General features: G+C 44.4%; 1 protein-coding gene across 1 annotated transcript in view; it reads right to left on the reverse strand.

Moving 5' to 3' along the window:
* Positions 1-19,404, reverse strand: part of Fras1 (Fraser extracellular matrix complex subunit 1) — a 409,549-nt gene that overhangs the window by 44,600 nt on the left and 345,545 nt on the right. Inside the window, exons 48-55 of the mRNA XM_087908851.1 lie at positions 12,819-12,943; positions 12,424-12,564; positions 10,906-11,133; positions 8,149-8,262; positions 6,084-6,234; positions 4,963-5,122; positions 2,931-3,099; positions 674-920 (exon numbers count right to left, since the gene is read on the reverse strand). Of these exons, the coding sequence (XP_087764977.1) occupies positions 674-920; positions 2,931-3,099; positions 4,963-5,122; positions 6,084-6,234; positions 8,149-8,262; positions 10,906-11,133; positions 12,424-12,564; positions 12,819-12,943 (1,335 nt within the window). The remainder of the gene's footprint in view (positions 1-673; positions 921-2,930; positions 3,100-4,962; positions 5,123-6,083; positions 6,235-8,148; positions 8,263-10,905; positions 11,134-12,423; positions 12,565-12,818; positions 12,944-19,404) is intronic.

The following is a 19,404-nucleotide window of genomic DNA, read 5'->3' on the forward strand; positions in this document are numbered from 1 at the left end:
AGCAATCAGTGGGGCTCGCCTGTCTTCCAAGCAGCGTTTGCTAAGGTTTTGTGCTACCCACGGTGTTTATCTCACTAACCCCCAGTCAGCAGATTCGATACTGAAACCCGACCTCGTCATTTGCATTCACCTGGTCTTGAAAGGGGAATTCATGCCTGTGTGTTTTAAAGCGTCAAGACTGCACAATCACAATCCCATAAAATCTCTGTTTGGAATGCCCGGCCTTACGAAATTGCCCTTTATTTCCCAAAGGGAGTATATTTTTCACCTGAACATTATACTTAACATCCAGGTAGGGAATTTGTTGAGTCTATTTTCTGCCTTCCAAAACCTGAGATTTACACAAATATAACCTCTCTCCTTGACCACAGTTGATAAATCTTTTATGGAATGGATGATTGATTAAAAAGACCAAGTTAATGAATAATGCAAGGTGAACTCTAACTTGTCTTGTCATGGCCTTCAAGAACAAATGGAGTTCTAACTACATGCCCTGAGAAGGGAGGCCTTCTGGTAATGCGCAACACAGGCGGACTCAACATTGCAGCTGTTCTGGGGGTCAGTGGGCTCATATAGGAAAAAATACACACACGTTGATGTGAGACCTGCACAGAAGAGCTCAACAGACATTGGTTATTATCGTAGCTCCTAGTCACCTGTGGCAACAACAGACCTTTTCTCTCAATCGGCGCAAAAAGAAACCCAGCGCTCTCGTTGACCCGGTAGGTCTTCTTATCAAACTCTAGGGTGGGCTCATCCTCCGTGTCATTGATAATGACCGTCGCCTGGGTGAACTCGCCTAGCAGGGCATAGGCTGGCATGCTGAGCTCCACAGTGAAACTCTCCAAGTTCTCAAACACGTCATCATCATTGATGACGAGGGTGCAGGACTTGGTGTCCTCTCGTTCATCGAACTGCACCTGCCACAGGAAACAAAAGGAGGTTGACCGTGCTTCCCTGGTTCAGTTCCGGCGGGGGCGGGGGGATTGTGAGAAAAGAGCATCCAACTTGATCTGGCAAAGAACTGCATGGTACTTTGGGGTTGTTCTATGTCCTTCCCACATTATTCGTCACCTCTCCTGTTCTGCGCAACTGGGGCTAGTTTATTGTGGAACATGGAGGGCAAAGAGCTATCTTACCACAGATGACCAGAGAAGTGGGTGACAGCTATTTGTGTTCTCTTTATTAACAATTACCATGTGGCTGCTCAGTGCTCTCTCTAATCAGGCCAAGCTTAAGCAGAAAGAGCTCCACTTTCAGAGTAAGAAGGTGGAGCTTCAGGGGCTGATTGCCCCCCTCCCCCGGGATAAAATTATGTCAGTTTATGAACATCAGGTACTTAGTTTATAATGCAATTTCTCCTACACTATTATTATGAAGGCAAAAGAAAACTATATGACAAAGTGTTAAGATATATTAAAGCACTACACAAATATATCACACTGCCTTGATTATAGTATGCATATAATTAAAAATTAACAAGAGAGTTTTGTTGCACTGAATCATTGAGTTTGAGTCCATAAAATGTCACTTAACACAGCAGGCTAATCCTTTGACCTAAAATGGACTAGGCCTATGAGTGAATTTAGCAAGTACAACACAGAGAACTTATTTTGCATGCACATAGTTGTAAATGTAACATTACACCCTTATCTAAAAAAAAATGGAATGTATGAATGAATGAGAAAGACAAGGGAGTAGAAGAGAGAGAGAAACAAAACAGAGGGAAAATAAATAAAACAAGGATAAACTCTTTAAACAGAACAGAGTTGTTTGTGTAAACTGAGGCAGTTAAAATAAGAAGCAGTGCAAGAATTAGTCAAAAGTCTCTAAGGGCACCCAAATCTGAAAAAATCCAATTTAAATTCATCAAAATCATTAGTGCATACCTAAACAACTGATCAAACTGAGTTCTCGCTATTCTGTGTTTCAAAATGCCCTCAAGAAAACAAAAACACTCATTAGATTTCTGTTTAAGACCTGGAACACACTCACAGACCTTTGTCTCTTCTTGAAAAATGTGGCATCCCTCTGCTGAAGACTCCTTACCCTCTCTGGTCTTTCCTACACCCTCATTGCCATAAAAGGCTTTCACTTAGTCTAGCCGATGCCTGAACGTCGAGAAAGGACATAGTCCACTTTGTTTTACAGATATTTAACTCCTAATATCACAAGTCAAATCACGTTGACTTGTAAAAAGCGGAATAAATACCCATGAAGTACGAGCACTGTTCCTGTAGGTGAAAAGGAGCTCACTCCATGCCCAGCCCTCATTCGTGCTGTGTGCACTCACCATTGACTTCTTCCCCTACCCAACCTCCTTGTTCCTCATCTTCCTTTTCTTTCTCACCACCACCCTCAAGGTAAAAGAGATGACTTGGGAATTTGTCTGTAGCCCAAGCTCAAGGCAACTGATACTCAACATGCCTAAGACAAAAATCCCAGCACGAAACGTTGTCAGACTTGCTCTTCCTGACCATCCTCTCATAGCCAGGGCAGCATCACCCATGCTGACCTCTGACCCTCTCAGTAGTCCACCGCTCAGTCCTGTCAATTTTACTATTTGAAGCTCCCCATCCCATCACCTCTCACCTATTCTATAGCGAGAACTCGCTAAGTGGTTTGTTTATGACTCCCTCCCATACCTCCAGGAAGAGAAGGGAGGGCACCAAGAGCTGAGGGGGACGTAATACCTTGATGAGATCTTGCTGTGAGGTAAAACGTAAGCACCTAGTAGCCAGATGACGATGTAAGCCCTGGCAGATACTTCAGGGGAGAGCAGCCAGACTGAAGAACAAAGTTCTATGGGACAGGTGTATGAGCGGATTTCTTCAGGAGAATGTGGATGGGAAGAGAGGTGGGTAAGAAGGAGAGGGCACCACCGTAACCTGCAACCATGCCAAGGAATGAGTGGTCCTCTCCACACCTACCTGACCAGCATACTCCATGTAGTCCTGCTGTCCGGGATGAGAACTGACCCTGGAGCTGGAGCTGGCTGTGCCTTGTTCGGTGCGACACAGGACGATGGCATACTGGTTCAGGTTCCCAGTCCTCTGCACCGTGACACTGACAGACCCGGCCTTCTCACTGACGTTATAGCTACGGACACATAAAAGTCACGCTCCAGAAATCTGTCTTGGGGCTATAAAGAGACCACTCACTGTGCTATTTGGTCCCAGGACTCAGGCGTTTCGGAGGACAGGCAGTTTAGTGCTTTCAAAAGTTACATAAATTAATAGAAGATGCTTACCAGGGACAGTCACAGCCCCTATGAACAAGGATACTGGGGTTAAAGAATGACACCTACTCACTGTGGAGGAAAATAGAGTCATCCAGAGCATTATAACAGGAGCTACAAACTTCAGAACTCAGAGTCTGGGAAGGCGACAAAGAACCTCTCCCAAGTGGGCAGAGTAATCAGAGAAGGCCAGGGGGTTCTTAAAGGGTGAAGTTGTGTGGACGGTTGCTAGGGACAGTTTCAGCAGGGGCCCACTGAGCCGGATCTGAAGGATGCCTGCAATTGAGCTGGCATGGTGTCTAGAGAGCTCAAAGATTTCTAGACAGAGTTCTATGATGTGCGAGCCTGGACAGGGTGGGCTCTCAGCCTAACACGGGGATTTGTACTGGATGTGTCAAGAGCTAGTTCTCAAGATCTTAATTCACAGTGAGTAGGTTTGGAAAAGCCAGAGGAGACAGCAGTGAACTAGGCTTCGAATTTCATCACTGAGGACAGCCATTCAGTCTGTTGTGTGTCTCATTGGATGTTTTAGGGAAAATGCCTTTGAGAGAGGGGCCCACACTGTCAGTTCCCAGGGCAGCTCAGTCCATTAGAGTTAGAGACTTGCTAACAAAAGAAGATGTCATTTACTCAACTTGTTTAATTTTAGAGGTGATACAATCAAGAGGTAATTAAAGACAAATCTCAAAATATGACATATTTTACAACTGATTTTAATTATTCTGAGTATGTTCAAGAGTGGAGAAGTTATGTCTCAGCCTCTGAGAAGCAAGTTTAATTGTCTTAGCTGTCAAGAAATTTATATCTTAGAATAGTCCTCTCTGAAATGCTAATTAAAAATTGTTTACTCTAGAATAAGAACCCTAGTTTAACTTAGAAAAGCAGCACGATGTCTGTCCATCACTATTATCAAATGACAGCTTCTGAATTTCCTCTATAACTGGATGAGGCAAGCATCTCAATCTACATATGTGATGGACAGTTCTATGAAGTTCAGAGAAACCTTGGAAAAACACGACCTGAAGGTTTATTTTCTGTTTCTTCTCCAAATTCTATTGGATTATCTTCTATAACTTGAAGATAAAAACAAAAGAGTTCAAAAGAAACATTGAAAGAAGATAGTGAAGATTACTGGGCTTAGGGTTGGAGAGATAGCTCCGTGGTTAAAACACTGGCTGCTCTTTCAGAGGACCTGGGTTTAATTCCCAGCACCCACATGGCACCTTACAACTGTCTGTAATTCCAGAACTCTGGTTCCAAGGGAACACTCTCACACAGACACACATGCAGGCAAAACACCAATCAATGCTCTTAAGATAAAAATAAATGAATTACTTTTTAAAAGATTATTGGGTTTAAGATCTTGTCTTACTGCTTGCGAGCTACATTGCTAAGGGTGAGGAATTTAGCCTTTTCCTGCTTCTGCTGCTGTTATGTGGGGACAGGAAGAGAATCTCAGAATTGCACGCTGTAAGCAAATAGGATGAATTATGTTGAGAACATAGCACCGTACCTGTTATGCACATTATATCATCCAGTAAAAATTTCAAGCAATTATTTTAATGATTGTTATCACTAGCTTCACAACCACCATCTACCAACACCACCACCTCCACCACCACCACCATCAAACATAATGGACCTGCTTTTTATAGTGTTTCACCCTAATTTCTTCTACTTGCTTGATTTATTTCTCACTACACAGTGCACAATAAACACTGTACCTGGTATATTTGAAGCTGATGACAGACCACTGGATATGGAAGATATTGTCGCTGACCACATTGGGTTTACTGTCTTTCACCAGAAACTGAAAACTGTCCATGACTTTCTGGATTTTCTCCTCATGCAACACATAACGAATCACCCCCAAGTTCACATCCTCTGCGAGAAAAAAAAAAAAGTCCTAGAATCCACAGTGAGATAATGTGGAAGTATAAAGACACACTCATAGGTCCCAGGCTAACATATAAAGTCTAGTCCTAATGGGCTAGAGGGACTGATTTTCAAAACTCTAGAAAGTATAGTAGTCTTAAAACCAAAAGATTTGTCCTACTTTTAAAGCAAAATCTTACAGTTTCATGTCCAAATACCTATCTTACAGAGAGCCCCTTTATGCTCATAGAAAAGGAGAATCTTGGGGTCTGGACAGAAAGCACCTGAGAGAGTGTCTGCGGGGTGTTGAAGGGCAAATCTGAAAGCTGACAGAGACAAGCCTTTGACCCCACCCTCTGTGCAGAAGGTGTGTGCTGATAGGCAAAGCCTGGCTGACAGCAGCAGCTCACACACAAGGCACAGCTCTGCATGACTGAGAATGGGCTGGGGAGGGAACACAGAGCATGAACCTTAAAGAACAGTGTCACCTGCCGTGAGTGCCTAATCACAGCCGTCCCCGAAGAGGAGCAGGGATGACCTTATACAGAACTACAGAACGACCTGCTTTATGTTATTCCAAAAGGAAACTATTTCTGTTGAGCAACACAGTTATAAAGCAGACTTTAACTTCTTGGCGGAAGATGTTTAAAAGTAAATGCCATCGTCCTTAGAGAATAAAACAATAAACTTCTTAGATCACAAATCTTTCGGGCTGGCAGTCCGTTTGTTGTTTGTCTTATAAGGAAACCGAGCAGTTCCACATGTCATTTCCAGAACACCTAGAAACCTGCGGGCAGGGGGCATGGTGAAGATGAAGCTCTCTCGTTCAGAGTGACAGGAAATAACCCGGGAAGAGCAAAATGTGCAAGGGGGTGGTTAGACACTAGATGGTCCGTTTGCAAAAGTAGCTGGAAGTGACTGTGAGAGCAGCATTTGAGCATGGCCCCTCTCCAGGCTCCTAAGAACCCACCCTGGGTGAAGGTGGCTGCGGCTCGGCCTGGCTGCAGCTTGTTCTCCACGTAGCCGTGCATGGGGCCCATGGTGATCTCATAGACAAGCTGCGCGTCCTCTGTATCCGGGTCCATGGTCAGCAGTTCCTTTTTGGTGATCAGGTTGGTTGCCTGGAATAGAAACCCATTAAATTTAATTTCTGAGGTGGGAATTAAGCTGGAGCAAGACCCTTTGACTCAGATTTAATTCGGTTCCACAGTGATTTACTGAGCGCATTTACTGCACAGAAAACTGTTAGGATGGAAACTATGCCAGCCTCCGCTCTGGAAGTTTTCACAAAGAAAGGCTCCTGAGCGAGGTCAATGGGGCAAGTCTTGTGGAAATAAGCAGGAGATTTCAGTTTGGCTTTGAAAGAGGATTGGAACCTGGGAGGAATGATATAATGGCTAAGCCTTATACCTTAGGAGAATCACTGAAAATCCTGAGGTTGATTAGGATAAATATACTGTCCTCTGATACTGCTCAAATATACTAGCTAAGCTTAATTTCTTTACCCAATTACCCAGTCAACACAGGGTGAGATCTGAAGACCATGGAAAGAAAGAGTGGCAAGCAATACTATATGTTAGTGGATTTAAACAGATAAGGGCAGGGCATTAACTTTTGGATTTCATCTTCGGTGACTTCACTATACATTTATTTAGTCACACAGGGTATCATCATGGACTGTAGACTGTCCTCTAACTGGAATCCTAGATAGGCCTCCCAAGTACTCAGATTACAGCAATGTGCTACTGTACCTGGCCACTGGAAACGTTAATAACTGCTATCGGAGTAGAGGAGGGATGGGAAGTAGACCCAACTCTAGTTGAATAGTGAGAAAAAGTTAGTGTGTAAGAAGAATTTACACAGGTGTGTATGTGTGTGTGTGCATGCATGCACATGTGCGTGCACACATGTATGCATGTGGAGGCCAGAGGTCCATGTGAGGTGTCTTCCTTTATTGTTCTCCACCTTGGTTCGTGGAACAGTCTCTTCCTGAACCTGGACCAGCTAGACTAGGATGGCTTTCCGTTGAGCCCCAGAGATCCGCCTGCCTCTGTGCCTCCGGCACTGAAGTTATACACATGCCCCAGTGTGCCCGGTTTTCACCTGGGAGCTGGGAATCTGAGCTAACATCCTCACGCTCTTTCTTGACAGAGTCATTTATTCAACACTACTGTATTCATTTTAAGAAACCCAACAGTTCGATAGCTAAGCACCCTCACATCCCATCCTCAATCCATGAGGATGAAAGAGGCATGGCATAAGATGAACATCACCAATCAAAGCTCTGAAAGGGGAAGAGATGTGCTTGTGCTGGTGCTGATGCTGATGCGGAGTTAGTGCTGAGTTGCTAACACTTCCAGATGACGAGATGTACCTTAGAAGGGCCTGCTGGGAACTGGGAGATGGAGGTCTCCGAAGGAGGACTCCTCTGAGGACAATTGCTGACAAAGATATCTGCTCCTTTCTATCTAGGGCAAGCATTTAATGTTCCTTAGAGTCCATTCTCCCCTCCTAGAAGTAAACAGTTTTAGCAGAGTGCCTGCCTGCCCAGCTCGAGACACGATTTCCCATCCTCCCGTGAAAGATCTGTGCTCAACTGACCAACTTCCTGCCAACAGAATGGGAGAGGAAGTGACACATTCAGTTTCTGTGTCCCTCACCCTGGACTTTCTGGTGAAATCTGGCTGTGTATTCAACAGCAGACACTCCGCGGTGGGTAGCTCCATCCCAGCGAGGACCCTGAAGCTCCAAGGCGTCAGGTACAGTCCTGGCCCGAAACTTGGCCATCACATGCTTCTTTTATTTGACCTGCTATTCTGGGGAGATTTTTTTTGTAGGGTTGTAGGGTTATATTAAACTGTAACGAGCTAACTGAGCCCACTAATTTAATCAGTGAAGTATCTTAACCACGCTTTTGGGTTCGCCCGCCTTAGGAGAGCCAGGCTGGTGGGTGAGCTGCTATTCTCTTCCTAAGCAGCCTTATGTTGACTTGGCCCGCAACAAGCCCTGAGCAGTGGTATATGGATAGGACTCACCTTGCCATCCATATACTCCAGCCACTGCAGACCCAGGTTGGTGACAATCCTAGGGGTGCCATCGTCCACCGGGAGGATGTCCACGTGGAACTGCTGAGGTGCTGCGGTCATAATCTATAGGGGAAGCCAGAAAAACACTCCTTACCAACACTGGAGTTTCCCAAACCCTGTCCCTAAGCCGCTGGAATCCCTGCACAGGCTGTGAAACTAGCTTTCACCTCTTATCACAACTGATGTGAGGCCTCCGGGAGGGGGATGATTGACAAGGAGAGTCCAGCAGGGACCCGGAAACAAAAAGCCAGGGTGTCTCCGCTTAACCTCAAGGGTGTCAAGGCTGCAGAAGTTAGTTTTCGTGTGTGTGTGTCTGTGTGTCTGTGTGTCTGTGTGTGTGTTAATATGGGGTTATCCAGCATTGCTTAGGCTGGGCTTGAGCTCAAGAAATCCTCCTGCCTCAAGCTCCTGATTAGCTAGGACTCTAAGTATGTGCCGTGGCGGCTGGGTCCATTTATGTCTTCTTCAGGGGATGTCATGACGCTAGATTTATAGTGAATGATAAATACTGTGTCTTCTCTGATGTAAGGTTCTATATTTTACTGTGTACAATGGCATGGACGTAGAAAGGGGACCATGAGAGGAGCAGGTGTAAAGGGAGTGGGGAAAAAAGAGGGGATAATGGAATACAAGTCACACACACAAAATCAGGGAAGAAGAAGAGGACCGCCAAGAAGGGAAGCCGGGCAGGACAGTGAGGTGTATGAAACAGAAGAAAGCAGAATGACACACACATATGAAAATGCTGTAGAAACTCATTACTTGGTACACTAACTTAAAAAATAATTTTTTAAAAGAACCTTTCCTAGGATGAAATAATACACAGATACTTTTTTCTCTCAATTTCTTGCGTTAAAGTTTTCATGAGAGTCTGGAAATAGCATCATTAAATGTTGATGCTGAAGCCTCCAGGTGGGATCAGCTCAGAGAGGGAGGAAAGCTTCCAAGCCCAGAGAGCTTTTCTTTTCCTTTTCTTTCTGTTTTTGTTCTGGGTTGATTTAAGGACAGTGCTCCCTCTGTGGGTAAGAGGCAGAAGGAATCAAGAATAAAAGCTTTTATGGGAACAAATGGTGAAAGGGAATTCACATTGTAATTCCACCCACAGAGAGAGACCTATCTACAGACAGTACACATGCTATAGTCCTATCCCACGCTCACAGGCCCTGAGTGGGTACCAGTTGCAATGCAGGGCAGTGAGATACTAGCTTTTCAATCTACAGTTTACACAATTTCAATTTTTTAGGATGATGTGGTCCCACAGAAGGCTTGCTCTGACACTCAGGTGTTTAAGAGGGTAGTTATTGCTGATATGTCTTAATGTATTTTTCTCCTTTGAAAATCAAGCTAACCAGGAGCAGTTCCAGCAAGAGAAAGGACAAAGTGATAGCCTGCCATGGAACAGACAGGACAGATGCAGACAAGGCAGAGGAATCCCTAGAGTCACCTACGGCTGTGATGACCAGCAGAGGGTGATATTCTGTGTCTCTGAAGGACACAAGAAGATCTCCCTTCCAGGAATATAATCATCCACCAACACTGTAGGACTGTCCTGGGGGTACAACAGGTTGTGGGCACACTGCTCACCAACACTGCTTCTGTGGAACCAGACACAGTTGTGTAGGGTGCAGTTATTTCAGGGGGAGTTTATGGAATAGTGTAGTTTTGCAGAAGATAAGGAGTCTGAACACAGGTCATTTGTGTGTATGTGTGTATGTATGTGCACATGTGTATATGTGTATGCACAAGCACGCACATGTAGAACTCAAGAATCAATATCAAGTGTTGCTTTTTGGTAGCTAAACACCTCATGGTTTTAAGGCCAGGGCTTCTCCCTGGAACTTGGGGATTGCTAATTACATTGGCTCCAGGGATGACCTGTCTTTGTTGACCTCCCTAGTTCTGGGATTATAGGCACATGCCACCATGCCCATCTCTTTACATGAGTTCTGGAGATTAAATGCAAATTCTCACAACCACAACCACATAGAGAATATCTGAACCATCTCCCCAGCTTCTTCCTCCTCAATCTTGAAGAAACTAAGGCTTGGAAGTTGCTTGACATAAGCAGTAAGGCCCCTTATTATAGAATATAGAGGCTGGTGCCTCTCTGATGTTTCTGTGGGCCTGCCACGGAGCAGGGCCCGAATGTACACAAAGAGGAGAGGTACCTCCTCCATTTTACAGATTGGGAAACCGAGGTTTTCAAAAGGAACATGACTTACAAAGACACCCACTTGGCTAATAAGTGGCAGAGCCAGGATTCAAAATTTCTGTGTCTCCTGTACACAAAACCACTCTAAATCCCCAAGACTGAGTGACTCTGGTTGGAATGAGGAGTCTTATTCCAAAAAGAGAAAGAGACTATAGAGCTATGTGATGCTATAGAAATACCAGATGGAAGAAAAGAATAAAAAATAAAGAGTAATATTAATAATCACCGTGTCATGCTGGGGGCTCATTAGTTGCCCACAGTGTCAAACACTCCACCAGGATTGTCTCTTTTGGGGTTTAGATAAAGCATCCAAAACTAGCAATCACTATGCCCATTTTATAGATGAAAAATAAAGATTTAAGGAAAAGTACTTGTACGGGACCAACACACTTAACATTAATGGAGTAAGAACTAAGCGTTGTGCTACATGGAACAATTCCCACACAGTCTCTGACAGGCTCTGCTGGGCCTCTCCCTCCACCACTGACCCTCACCTCTTTCCCTCCTTCCTCAATGATAAAGAAGGGGTTGGTCCCATCAGACACAGTGAAGGTAAATCGGTCTTTGAGGGAGTTGCTGCCATCATGGCTGTAGCTGACACGGTTCTGGTAGATGTCTTCCATAGTGAAGGAGGAGGTGAGGAGGAAACGGTGCCCCCTGGCAGCTCTCTCAATGGTGCCATGGCGTGGGGGTTGCACGATGGTGAAGGTGATAGACTCAGCCTGCCCAAAGGAGAGAAGCAAGAGGCAAGTTCATAGAGTGAGTGGCGGCTGGAAGCTGGTAAAGGGAACCACCTAAAGCCATCAAATACAGCCTGCATTTTCTTTATAGATACAAGGAAGGTAGTGAGAGATACCACCTTCTCTCCTACAACTGGGCTTCCATCTTAGAGTCTTCGTCAAAGTGCAGAGTGTGTACATTTGCTGTTCTCAGGCCTCAAGGCGCAGGCTGGACTAGGAGGAAGACTTGGGCTGTCTATTCCCTTTGCCCCTTGGTCACTAGATTCCAGTCTCCTGGCTTCAGGATCTAAAAGCACTGGAGCCTGAGGCTCCTTCTGCACTGTGTCCTCTGCCTGGAGAGTGGATTCTCCCTGGTAACTGCACAGTTTGCTCTTCCACGGATGTCTTGGTTCAGAGGGCATCTCCTTAAAGATGTTCCCTGATTACTTCGCCTAAAATAGTGCGCCCACCAATCATGATCTCACTTAACGCTGACCATGTCTGATTGGTCCCTGTCTTCCTCCCTCCATCCCTTTCTTTCTACACTTTTTCCTTCCTTTCTCCCTCCCTGCCTGCCTTCCTCCTGCCTTTCTTCCTTCAATCAGAAAGGTTGTAAATTTGTGGAATATTTTGTTTTCTTCACAGCTGTGCTTTTAGCACATAGAGTGGAGTCTACAGCCTAGTAGGCAATGCACATTCAAAGAAAGCACAGTTGTGCAGTGAAGCCTAGGCAGAGAGAAGGGGACAAATGGACCTATAAGTCAGCGGTGAGCTTCATGTCAGCCTAATCAAGTCCACATGCTAAATGCTTGACCAGGGCAACATCTTGAAAGGAGAGCTCCCCCCACCCAAATATTCCATTTTTTTTTTTTCTGGACAAAGTCTCTTCTTGGAGTTTGCTCAAATTATAATGACCAGTAACCATGAAAAAAAGTCTGGGTGCAAGAGGTAAAATAGAAGAGAGGTACAGAGGGGCATGAAGTGTCCATCCACCGAAAGACAGTACATATTTTAGGTAAAGTGTCACCCCCTTATTCTCTAGGAAACATAATAAAATCAGCATGTAGAAGGTGGCTGTGTGCAAGCTGAGGTGAGAACGAATTGGACTGAAAAGCAATTTGGTTTCTAATTGATTTTTCCCAGAAGGCCAAAGTGTCTTCTGCTTTTACCACTTGGGGGAGTGGGGCTTGCACTCCCCTCACCACTGAGCACAACTCTTAGGGTGCTCCTCAAAGCAACACCTGCTCCCAACCCTACTTCTGCTCAGCCCGAGAGAGCAGGAAAGCCTCTCACCTCTGTGTCCGCATCCACTGCCTTCAGCTCAAACTCTGTGATGGTCTTCCTCACGCCCTCCTGCACACGCATGCCCTGGTTCTGCACAAGGGGCAGTGACTCATCCACAGGGTGGATAGTGATGTGGAAGGTCTGCATCACCTAAAACAGTAACAGGTGAGTGTGGCGCTCGTCCCCAGTACCACCCTCCTCAGCCCTTGGCCCGGCTGACTCCAGAGGACCCTGACATGAACCCTCCGGGGGTCAAGCCCATGGCTGTCAGAGGCTGCTCCTGTGCTGTGGCTGAGAACGGAGGATTACGACGATCTCGTGTCTCCAGTCTGTCTGCCCATTCCTCTCAATGAAGAAGATCAGGGATCAAAACCCACTTGAGGATGGATGGCAGGGACTCTTACCTCATGCACGCCATCAGACAGCACGAAGCTGAAGGCATCTGAGTGCTTCCCAGTCTCACTAGAATGGACATACTGAACACTTCCTGAAGTCAGGTCTGCTTGAGTAAAGGAACTAATCTGGATGCCTAATGAGAGGAGAAGAGAGAAACAGGAATATCAAGACACGAGCCATCCCTCCAGGCAGGGAGATGCTAGATTCTTCTGCAGAATCACATGTATTGTACACACAGCATTCATGCCCTGTCCTTGAATACCTTGTGTAGTTTGTAGACTATTTTTCTATAACAACATATGTTCTTTGGCCGTATATGCTAACTTGATTACCCAGGTTTTTGTTTGCCACGACAACGGGAGGTACTCGATAAGTGCTCTTTTCCTTTCTTGGATGCAGCTAAAATCTCTGAAAGGCTTTGGAGTCATTACTGTCCCAACTCTATTCTCTTAAGTTTTACATTCCCCCATTCCTTCACAATCCTTTCTGAAACTTTGCTCTAACTCTTGATGTTGTGTGATGAGTTACCTTTGACCACTGCAGTTAAGATATTCATCTACACACAGTCTGTCTGTGGGACTGGTGAACCGTCCCAGTATTTTTCAAGGTCCCTTTCAACTTCAGGTATATGAGCCTAGCATCTCATGCTATTTTAGGCAGGCAGGTAGTAATGAGATTTACTGCTGAACTCTGGGGTTTGAACAAACATCCTGTGTCAACTGAACATGACCTAGGAAACAGTGTTCTTTAATGATGATGTGACACAGAAAAAGAAATCATCATTTCAAAATTTAAGCAATTTTAAATAGTGGTGTTATTCCTCAAACATAGATTAAAACAAATCTGTTTTTAACTCCCCCAAATTCAGCAAAAACAGTCAAAAATCCTTCTTTGTATCTTAGACCTACAGGGATTTATATTCAAACATCGATCAAGACTAAAACATACTGGGCTGAAACAGATCTTAGGAGGTAGATGAAAGATCAGGAGTTCAAGGTCATCCTCAGCAAGGGAGTGAGTTTCAGGCCAGCCAGTTTGGAGCTATTACTAATAAGGCTACTGTGAATATCTGTGTTCTTGACTATATACAGATATGAATTTTCATTCTGCTTGGATAAGTCTCTAGCAGTGGAACATTCTAGAATACATACCAGGTATGTATACAAGAGAAAACAAAACAAAACGTTGAACTTAAGGTGGGCGTGTAGCTCAGTTGGTAGAGTACTAACCTAGCACACCTAAGGCCCTATGTTTGAGCCCCTACACCATAAGAAAGCTGAAATGAGAGCCGGAGATATAGTTCCGCCTTTCTGATCTAGTTAATTTAATCTGTTATTCTGGCCTTGACATTCCTTTGCCACTTCCTAGGAACTATTATTTTTCACTCTTAACCCTGGTAAAACCAGCTTTATTTTACAATAGATTGGTGCGGGAGAATTATCTGTATTCTGTCAATCATGTATTTTAATAAAACGCTGATTGGCCAGGCAGGAAGTATAGGTGGGTCAACCAGACAGGAAGTGGAGGCAGGCAATGAGAATAGGAGAAGGCTAGAGAGGAGGAAACTTCCTCAGCCACCGAAGAGACAGCATGTAACCTGCCCAGCTGAAAAAGGTACGGAGCCATTATGGCTAACATAGATGAGAATAATGGGTTAATATAAGTTATAAGAGTTAACAAGAAGCCTGACCTAATGAGCCAATCAGTTTATAACCTTATGAAGTCTTGTGTGTGATTTTCTTTGTTGCTTGCCAGCTGTTGGGGTACTTGGCGGGATGGAAACCCCAACAAGCCGGCCCTCATGTTACAATAGATTCCGCTTAGACTGCTATCTATTGAAGTGTGATGTCAGTATCCCAGGTTTGCCTTTAAGAAAAGAAATCAACCCACAGGACTTCCATTTGTGTCTCTATCATCTGAAATTCATCACCTAGATGCAAGGGCCTTCTGACGACTGGGGCATTCATTTTCTGATGAGGCATTTTATTTTCCTGCACTTGCTACATCTGTTCTTGACAGGGAAGAAATGCAGCCCTGGTTTTGCAGCTTTGTTGTATGGCTGGACAGAAAACTCATGCCATTCTTTAAAAATTTAATAACTTCAGGCATTGGAGAGATAACTCAGTAGTTTAGCACACTGGCTGTACAAATATGAGAACTTGAGTTTGGATGCCCATCACTCGTGTCTGAGACTGGCATGGTGGCACACATCTATACCTAGAGCAGAGAGTCGTGGAGACACTGATGCTCATTGACTAGCTCACCTAGCTGAATCCATGAGCTCAAGGTTCAGTGAAAGACCCTGCCTCAAAAATACGGTGGAGAGCGATCAAGGAAGACACCTGAGCTCTGGCCCTGCACACAGGTGCAAGAATACAGGTGCACACCCAGGAGCAAGAGTACATACCCCACAGGCATAAATACAGACATGATTTTCAAACTGCAGATGGACTATGCTGAGGAATTTAAGTCTCTTCTCTCTGCTGCGGATCTATCTTCACAGTCCACGTAAAAATAAACATTTAGACTCTCAGGCAGCTGACTACCCAACTGCCTGATCCCTTTGTGAACCACAGCCTGATGATGGCTGATTAAGATTATAATTAATTCTTATTGGGACTTAGGCTGTGGGCTTTGGGATTGAACCTCTTTACCATGTCTCTTTTGAAACAGTTTTATTGAGTTAACCTTTGAGTAATGTTAACATCTTATTGTTAGAACTGGCACACAATGAATTGCATGTAAGCTTCCAGTGGGACTACCTCAGTCAAAGTCGTGAACATGTCCATCACTCCAAAAGGATTCACACTGACATCCCATAATCCTTCTACCCTTCCATCTCTACTCCATCCTCATCTCAAAGAAACCATAACCGGTTCCTGCTACGCCACGTCGGCTGGTGCTCTCTCCTTTTATAAACATATAGTGTGTAATCTTTTGTACCTGGCTTCTTTCATTTAGCCTAGTTATTTTGAAGTTTACTATGCATTGATAGTTTAGTTCTGGGCTGTGAACATGGCCCTGCTGGTAAAATTTCTGTTGTACAAGCATGAGGAACTAAGTCTGTCTCTTTAGGATATAAAAACCGGGTATAGTGACACACATCAAGAACCCCAGAGCTGAAAGGTTGGGGACTGAAGACAGGTAGAGTCCTGACACCCACTGGCCAGCCGGTCTAGCTGAACTGAGGAACTTCGGTTTAATAAGAGCCCTTATCTCAAAAACAAGGTGGAAAGTGATTGAGGAAGATGCTGGATGTCAGCTTCTAGCCTCCACTCACACATGCCCATATCCACACAAACATGTACCAATGCTACCCCCTCAAAATAGTCATTCTTCTTATTCCACCAAATGAATATATTATCATTTGATTATGTATGCACTTATTGATGAGTGTTTGGTTTACTTCTAGCTTAGGGCTATTACAAATAAGTCTACTGTGAATATTTGTGTTCTTGATTGTGTATGGACACCAGTTTTCATTCTGCTTGGATAAATATCTGGCAGTAAAGATTTATTTATTCTAGAATACATTTATTTAGGAAATTACCACAAACAAGCCCTCCAAAGCAACAGAGCATCTTCTCACTCTTTCAAGCAGAGTTGGAGAGTCTGATCTTTGCCCAGCTTTCCCAGTTGAACTAAGGAAAAATCAAGTATCTTCTATAAGCAGAAAACTATTTCTGACTTCCTTAGTGACATGGAATTTTACCTGGAAATAGCTCTGAGAGGTCAGGGTGGGCATAATACCTCCATTTAAAATAAATCGTGATGTAGTAATAAAATTCTTATGTGATTAAGAAGCTGTGTCATCTGTCCAAAGTCACAAGCTTGGTAGAGGGCAGTGCGGGGGCTGGAATCCAAGAAAATTCTGTTCTAAAGCTGAGGTCTCTTAGTTCTTACAGTTAAGAGTCACCTGGACATCTTGGGTTTCACCTTTATGCATAAAATTTTCAGGAAAATAGTAGTATACTAAAGAGCATATAAAAAGACACAGGAGAGTAGGACACACATGTGATTCATATGTCTACCACTGAAATAGAACCTTGATAATATATTTTAATTGTCCTTCAAATTAATATTTCATGGATCATAGTCTCACTCTTTTCTGAACTGCTGGCTTGATGGAGTTAAATATTATTTAAATGATACACATGCTTACCTTCCAGAAAACCAAGAACTTCAAGAAGACATGGATTTGTGTGCATGTGCGTACGTACATGCGCACACACGTATTTCTTCATAGTATGCACCTAGAATAGGACCTGGTAAGCCACAGCCACCCAGTGTCTGGTGAACACGACTCGTTCTGCCACTACCACTTACATCTAGCAGGTTCTACTGAATAGATTCACAGTCTCCGTACACCTTTCCTTTTTAGAAGTTTAGCCGTTTTTAATTGGGTGTTGGACAAGGCCAGTTACTCTCTTGTCAGCAAGAAGGTTTTTCTGAGAGCACAGTCCCCTCCTGGCTGTCACAGCGGGTAGCTGTTGTTTGAAATACTTGAAGGCTTTTAATCCCATTGAAGGTGTTTTGAGTCACCAGTCTGCTGGTTAAACTATGTATCTGGCAGCATGACAAGAGACCCATATTAACCCTGTCAGTTTTTCCAATTCTCCTGGAAGGCCCACACATTAGAGAAAGCCTGGTCCAGGTCAGGAAAATAGGTGGACAAAAGCCTCTTCAAAAAAATTGCCTTCTTAAAGGGATGTTGGGTGATGCTGCTGCCCACAGTCAGTACAGCAAACAGTAGGGGGTCCTGTCATGCTGTGTCCCCTGCAACTGGGCTGGTGGTGATGGGGGGGGGGGTGGGAACCTCTCTACTTCCAGGATTCTGAGTTACTCCACAGCATCTTGCTGGGGCCACAACTGTGTTTGCCCTCATTTTAAATCACACGAAGAAATTTCAACTTTTCGTACTGCGAAGTAATCGTCTCTGGAAACAGGGTCCACATATGTGAGATGGAGAGCAAGAGGCTGTTATGGTGGGCACCAACTCAGTGTGGCTAGAGTCAGAAGAAAGGCAAGTCGGGTAGACTGATCCTGGGGTTGAGGGTGTGTGTGCCAGCATGTGGAATGAAGACAGTCATTTACATGACAAGGAGAGACTCACAACAAAGTACCCTAGCCTACCTACAATGCACTTTGAACTTCTGGCCTCCAAATCTGGGAACAGAAGCTTCCATTGTTTAGACTACCCAGTCTGTGACACCAATAACCTTGACACACCAAGGAGCCTCTTTGCTAGGAGAGCTCAGGCTAAGAATGAGTGTATCAGGCTCAGACTAAGAATGAGTGTGTTGGTGTATCAGGTTCAGGCTAAGAATGAGTGTGTCAGTGTATCAGGCTCAGGCTAAGAATGAGTGTGGCGGTATATCATGTCACAACACAGAGACTGGAATAAAGAGCCCTGTGTTGGTGAACATCACTTCCAAGGAGTTGCTCTCCAACAACCTCAGTCTTGCTGAGAATTCTCCGTCCTCTGGACACCCTCTGGCTTCTGCTGAAACACATCTGGGCATATATGTCTCTAAGTTTAGGACATTCATTTATTTTTGTCAAAGCTGTTCAATGAATACTGGTTTAAGGGAGGAAGGAAGTTTTCCTTGTGTGTGTGTGTGTGTGTGTGTGTGTGTGTGTGTACAGATGTGTGTGGGTCATAGAGGTTAACGTGACATATCTTCCTCAGTTATTCTTATCAATTTTCAAAGAATTATTGATTGTTACTTTATGTATATGGATGTTTTGCCTGTATGTATGTCTGCGTACCATGTGTGTGCAGTGCCTCCAGAGGCCAAAAGAGGGCATCAGACCCTCTGGACTGAAGTTACAAATGGTTGTTAGCTGCCATTAGTTAGTGCTGGAAATCAAACCCGTGGGTTCTCTGTAGCAGCAGCAAGTCCTTTTAATTGTTGAGTCATTTCTCTGGGTTCTCTTTATTTTTTGAAGCAGGGTCTCCCCATGAAGCTGAGGTTCACCCATTGGTTTGACTGGTTAAACACCAAGTCCCAAGAATTGTTGCTGCCTTCTTGGTGCTAACTTTACTGATATGCCTACTGTGACTAGCTTTCATGTGGGTATTGAGGATCTGAATTCAGGCCCTCCTGCTGAGTGACAAGCACTTTACCAAGTTATCTCCCCAGCCCCACAAGCTGCTCTGAAAGAACACTCATATTTGACCTCTATTCCCGAGAGCCCTGGGTCCAGGTAGGGGCTGGATATCCTTTTTTTAAAAAAACACATCCTCAGGGCGGTAGCATTCACTCAGGGCAGTGAACAGCTGATGTAATTGAAAAGTAGAAAGAAAATCACAAAGTCTCTAATGTTTAATGTCTCCTTTCCATTCTTAGGAGCTGCATAAGGTGGAGGAAGTCATTAGAATATGGAGCTCTAGTATATCTTCTTCTACTCTTTGACATGTCTGAAACTGGAATGGTCTAGCCATGTCAGAGGAATCAACAAAAATGGTGGACGGTGAGATCATCGACTTGATTTTGTCTGCCCTGTGAAGTGGTGGCCATGTTTGAAGCCACATGAATTATGCAATGTTCTTAATAAGATGTAGTAGGAGGAGCGGGCTACATCCTGCCACCA

The sequence above is a fragment of the Myodes glareolus genome, chromosome 8, assembly GCF_982192425.1.
Source record: "Myodes glareolus chromosome 8, mMyoGla1.1, whole genome shotgun sequence".
NCBI classification, from domain to species: Eukaryota; Metazoa; Chordata; class Mammalia; order Rodentia; family Cricetidae; genus Myodes; species Myodes glareolus.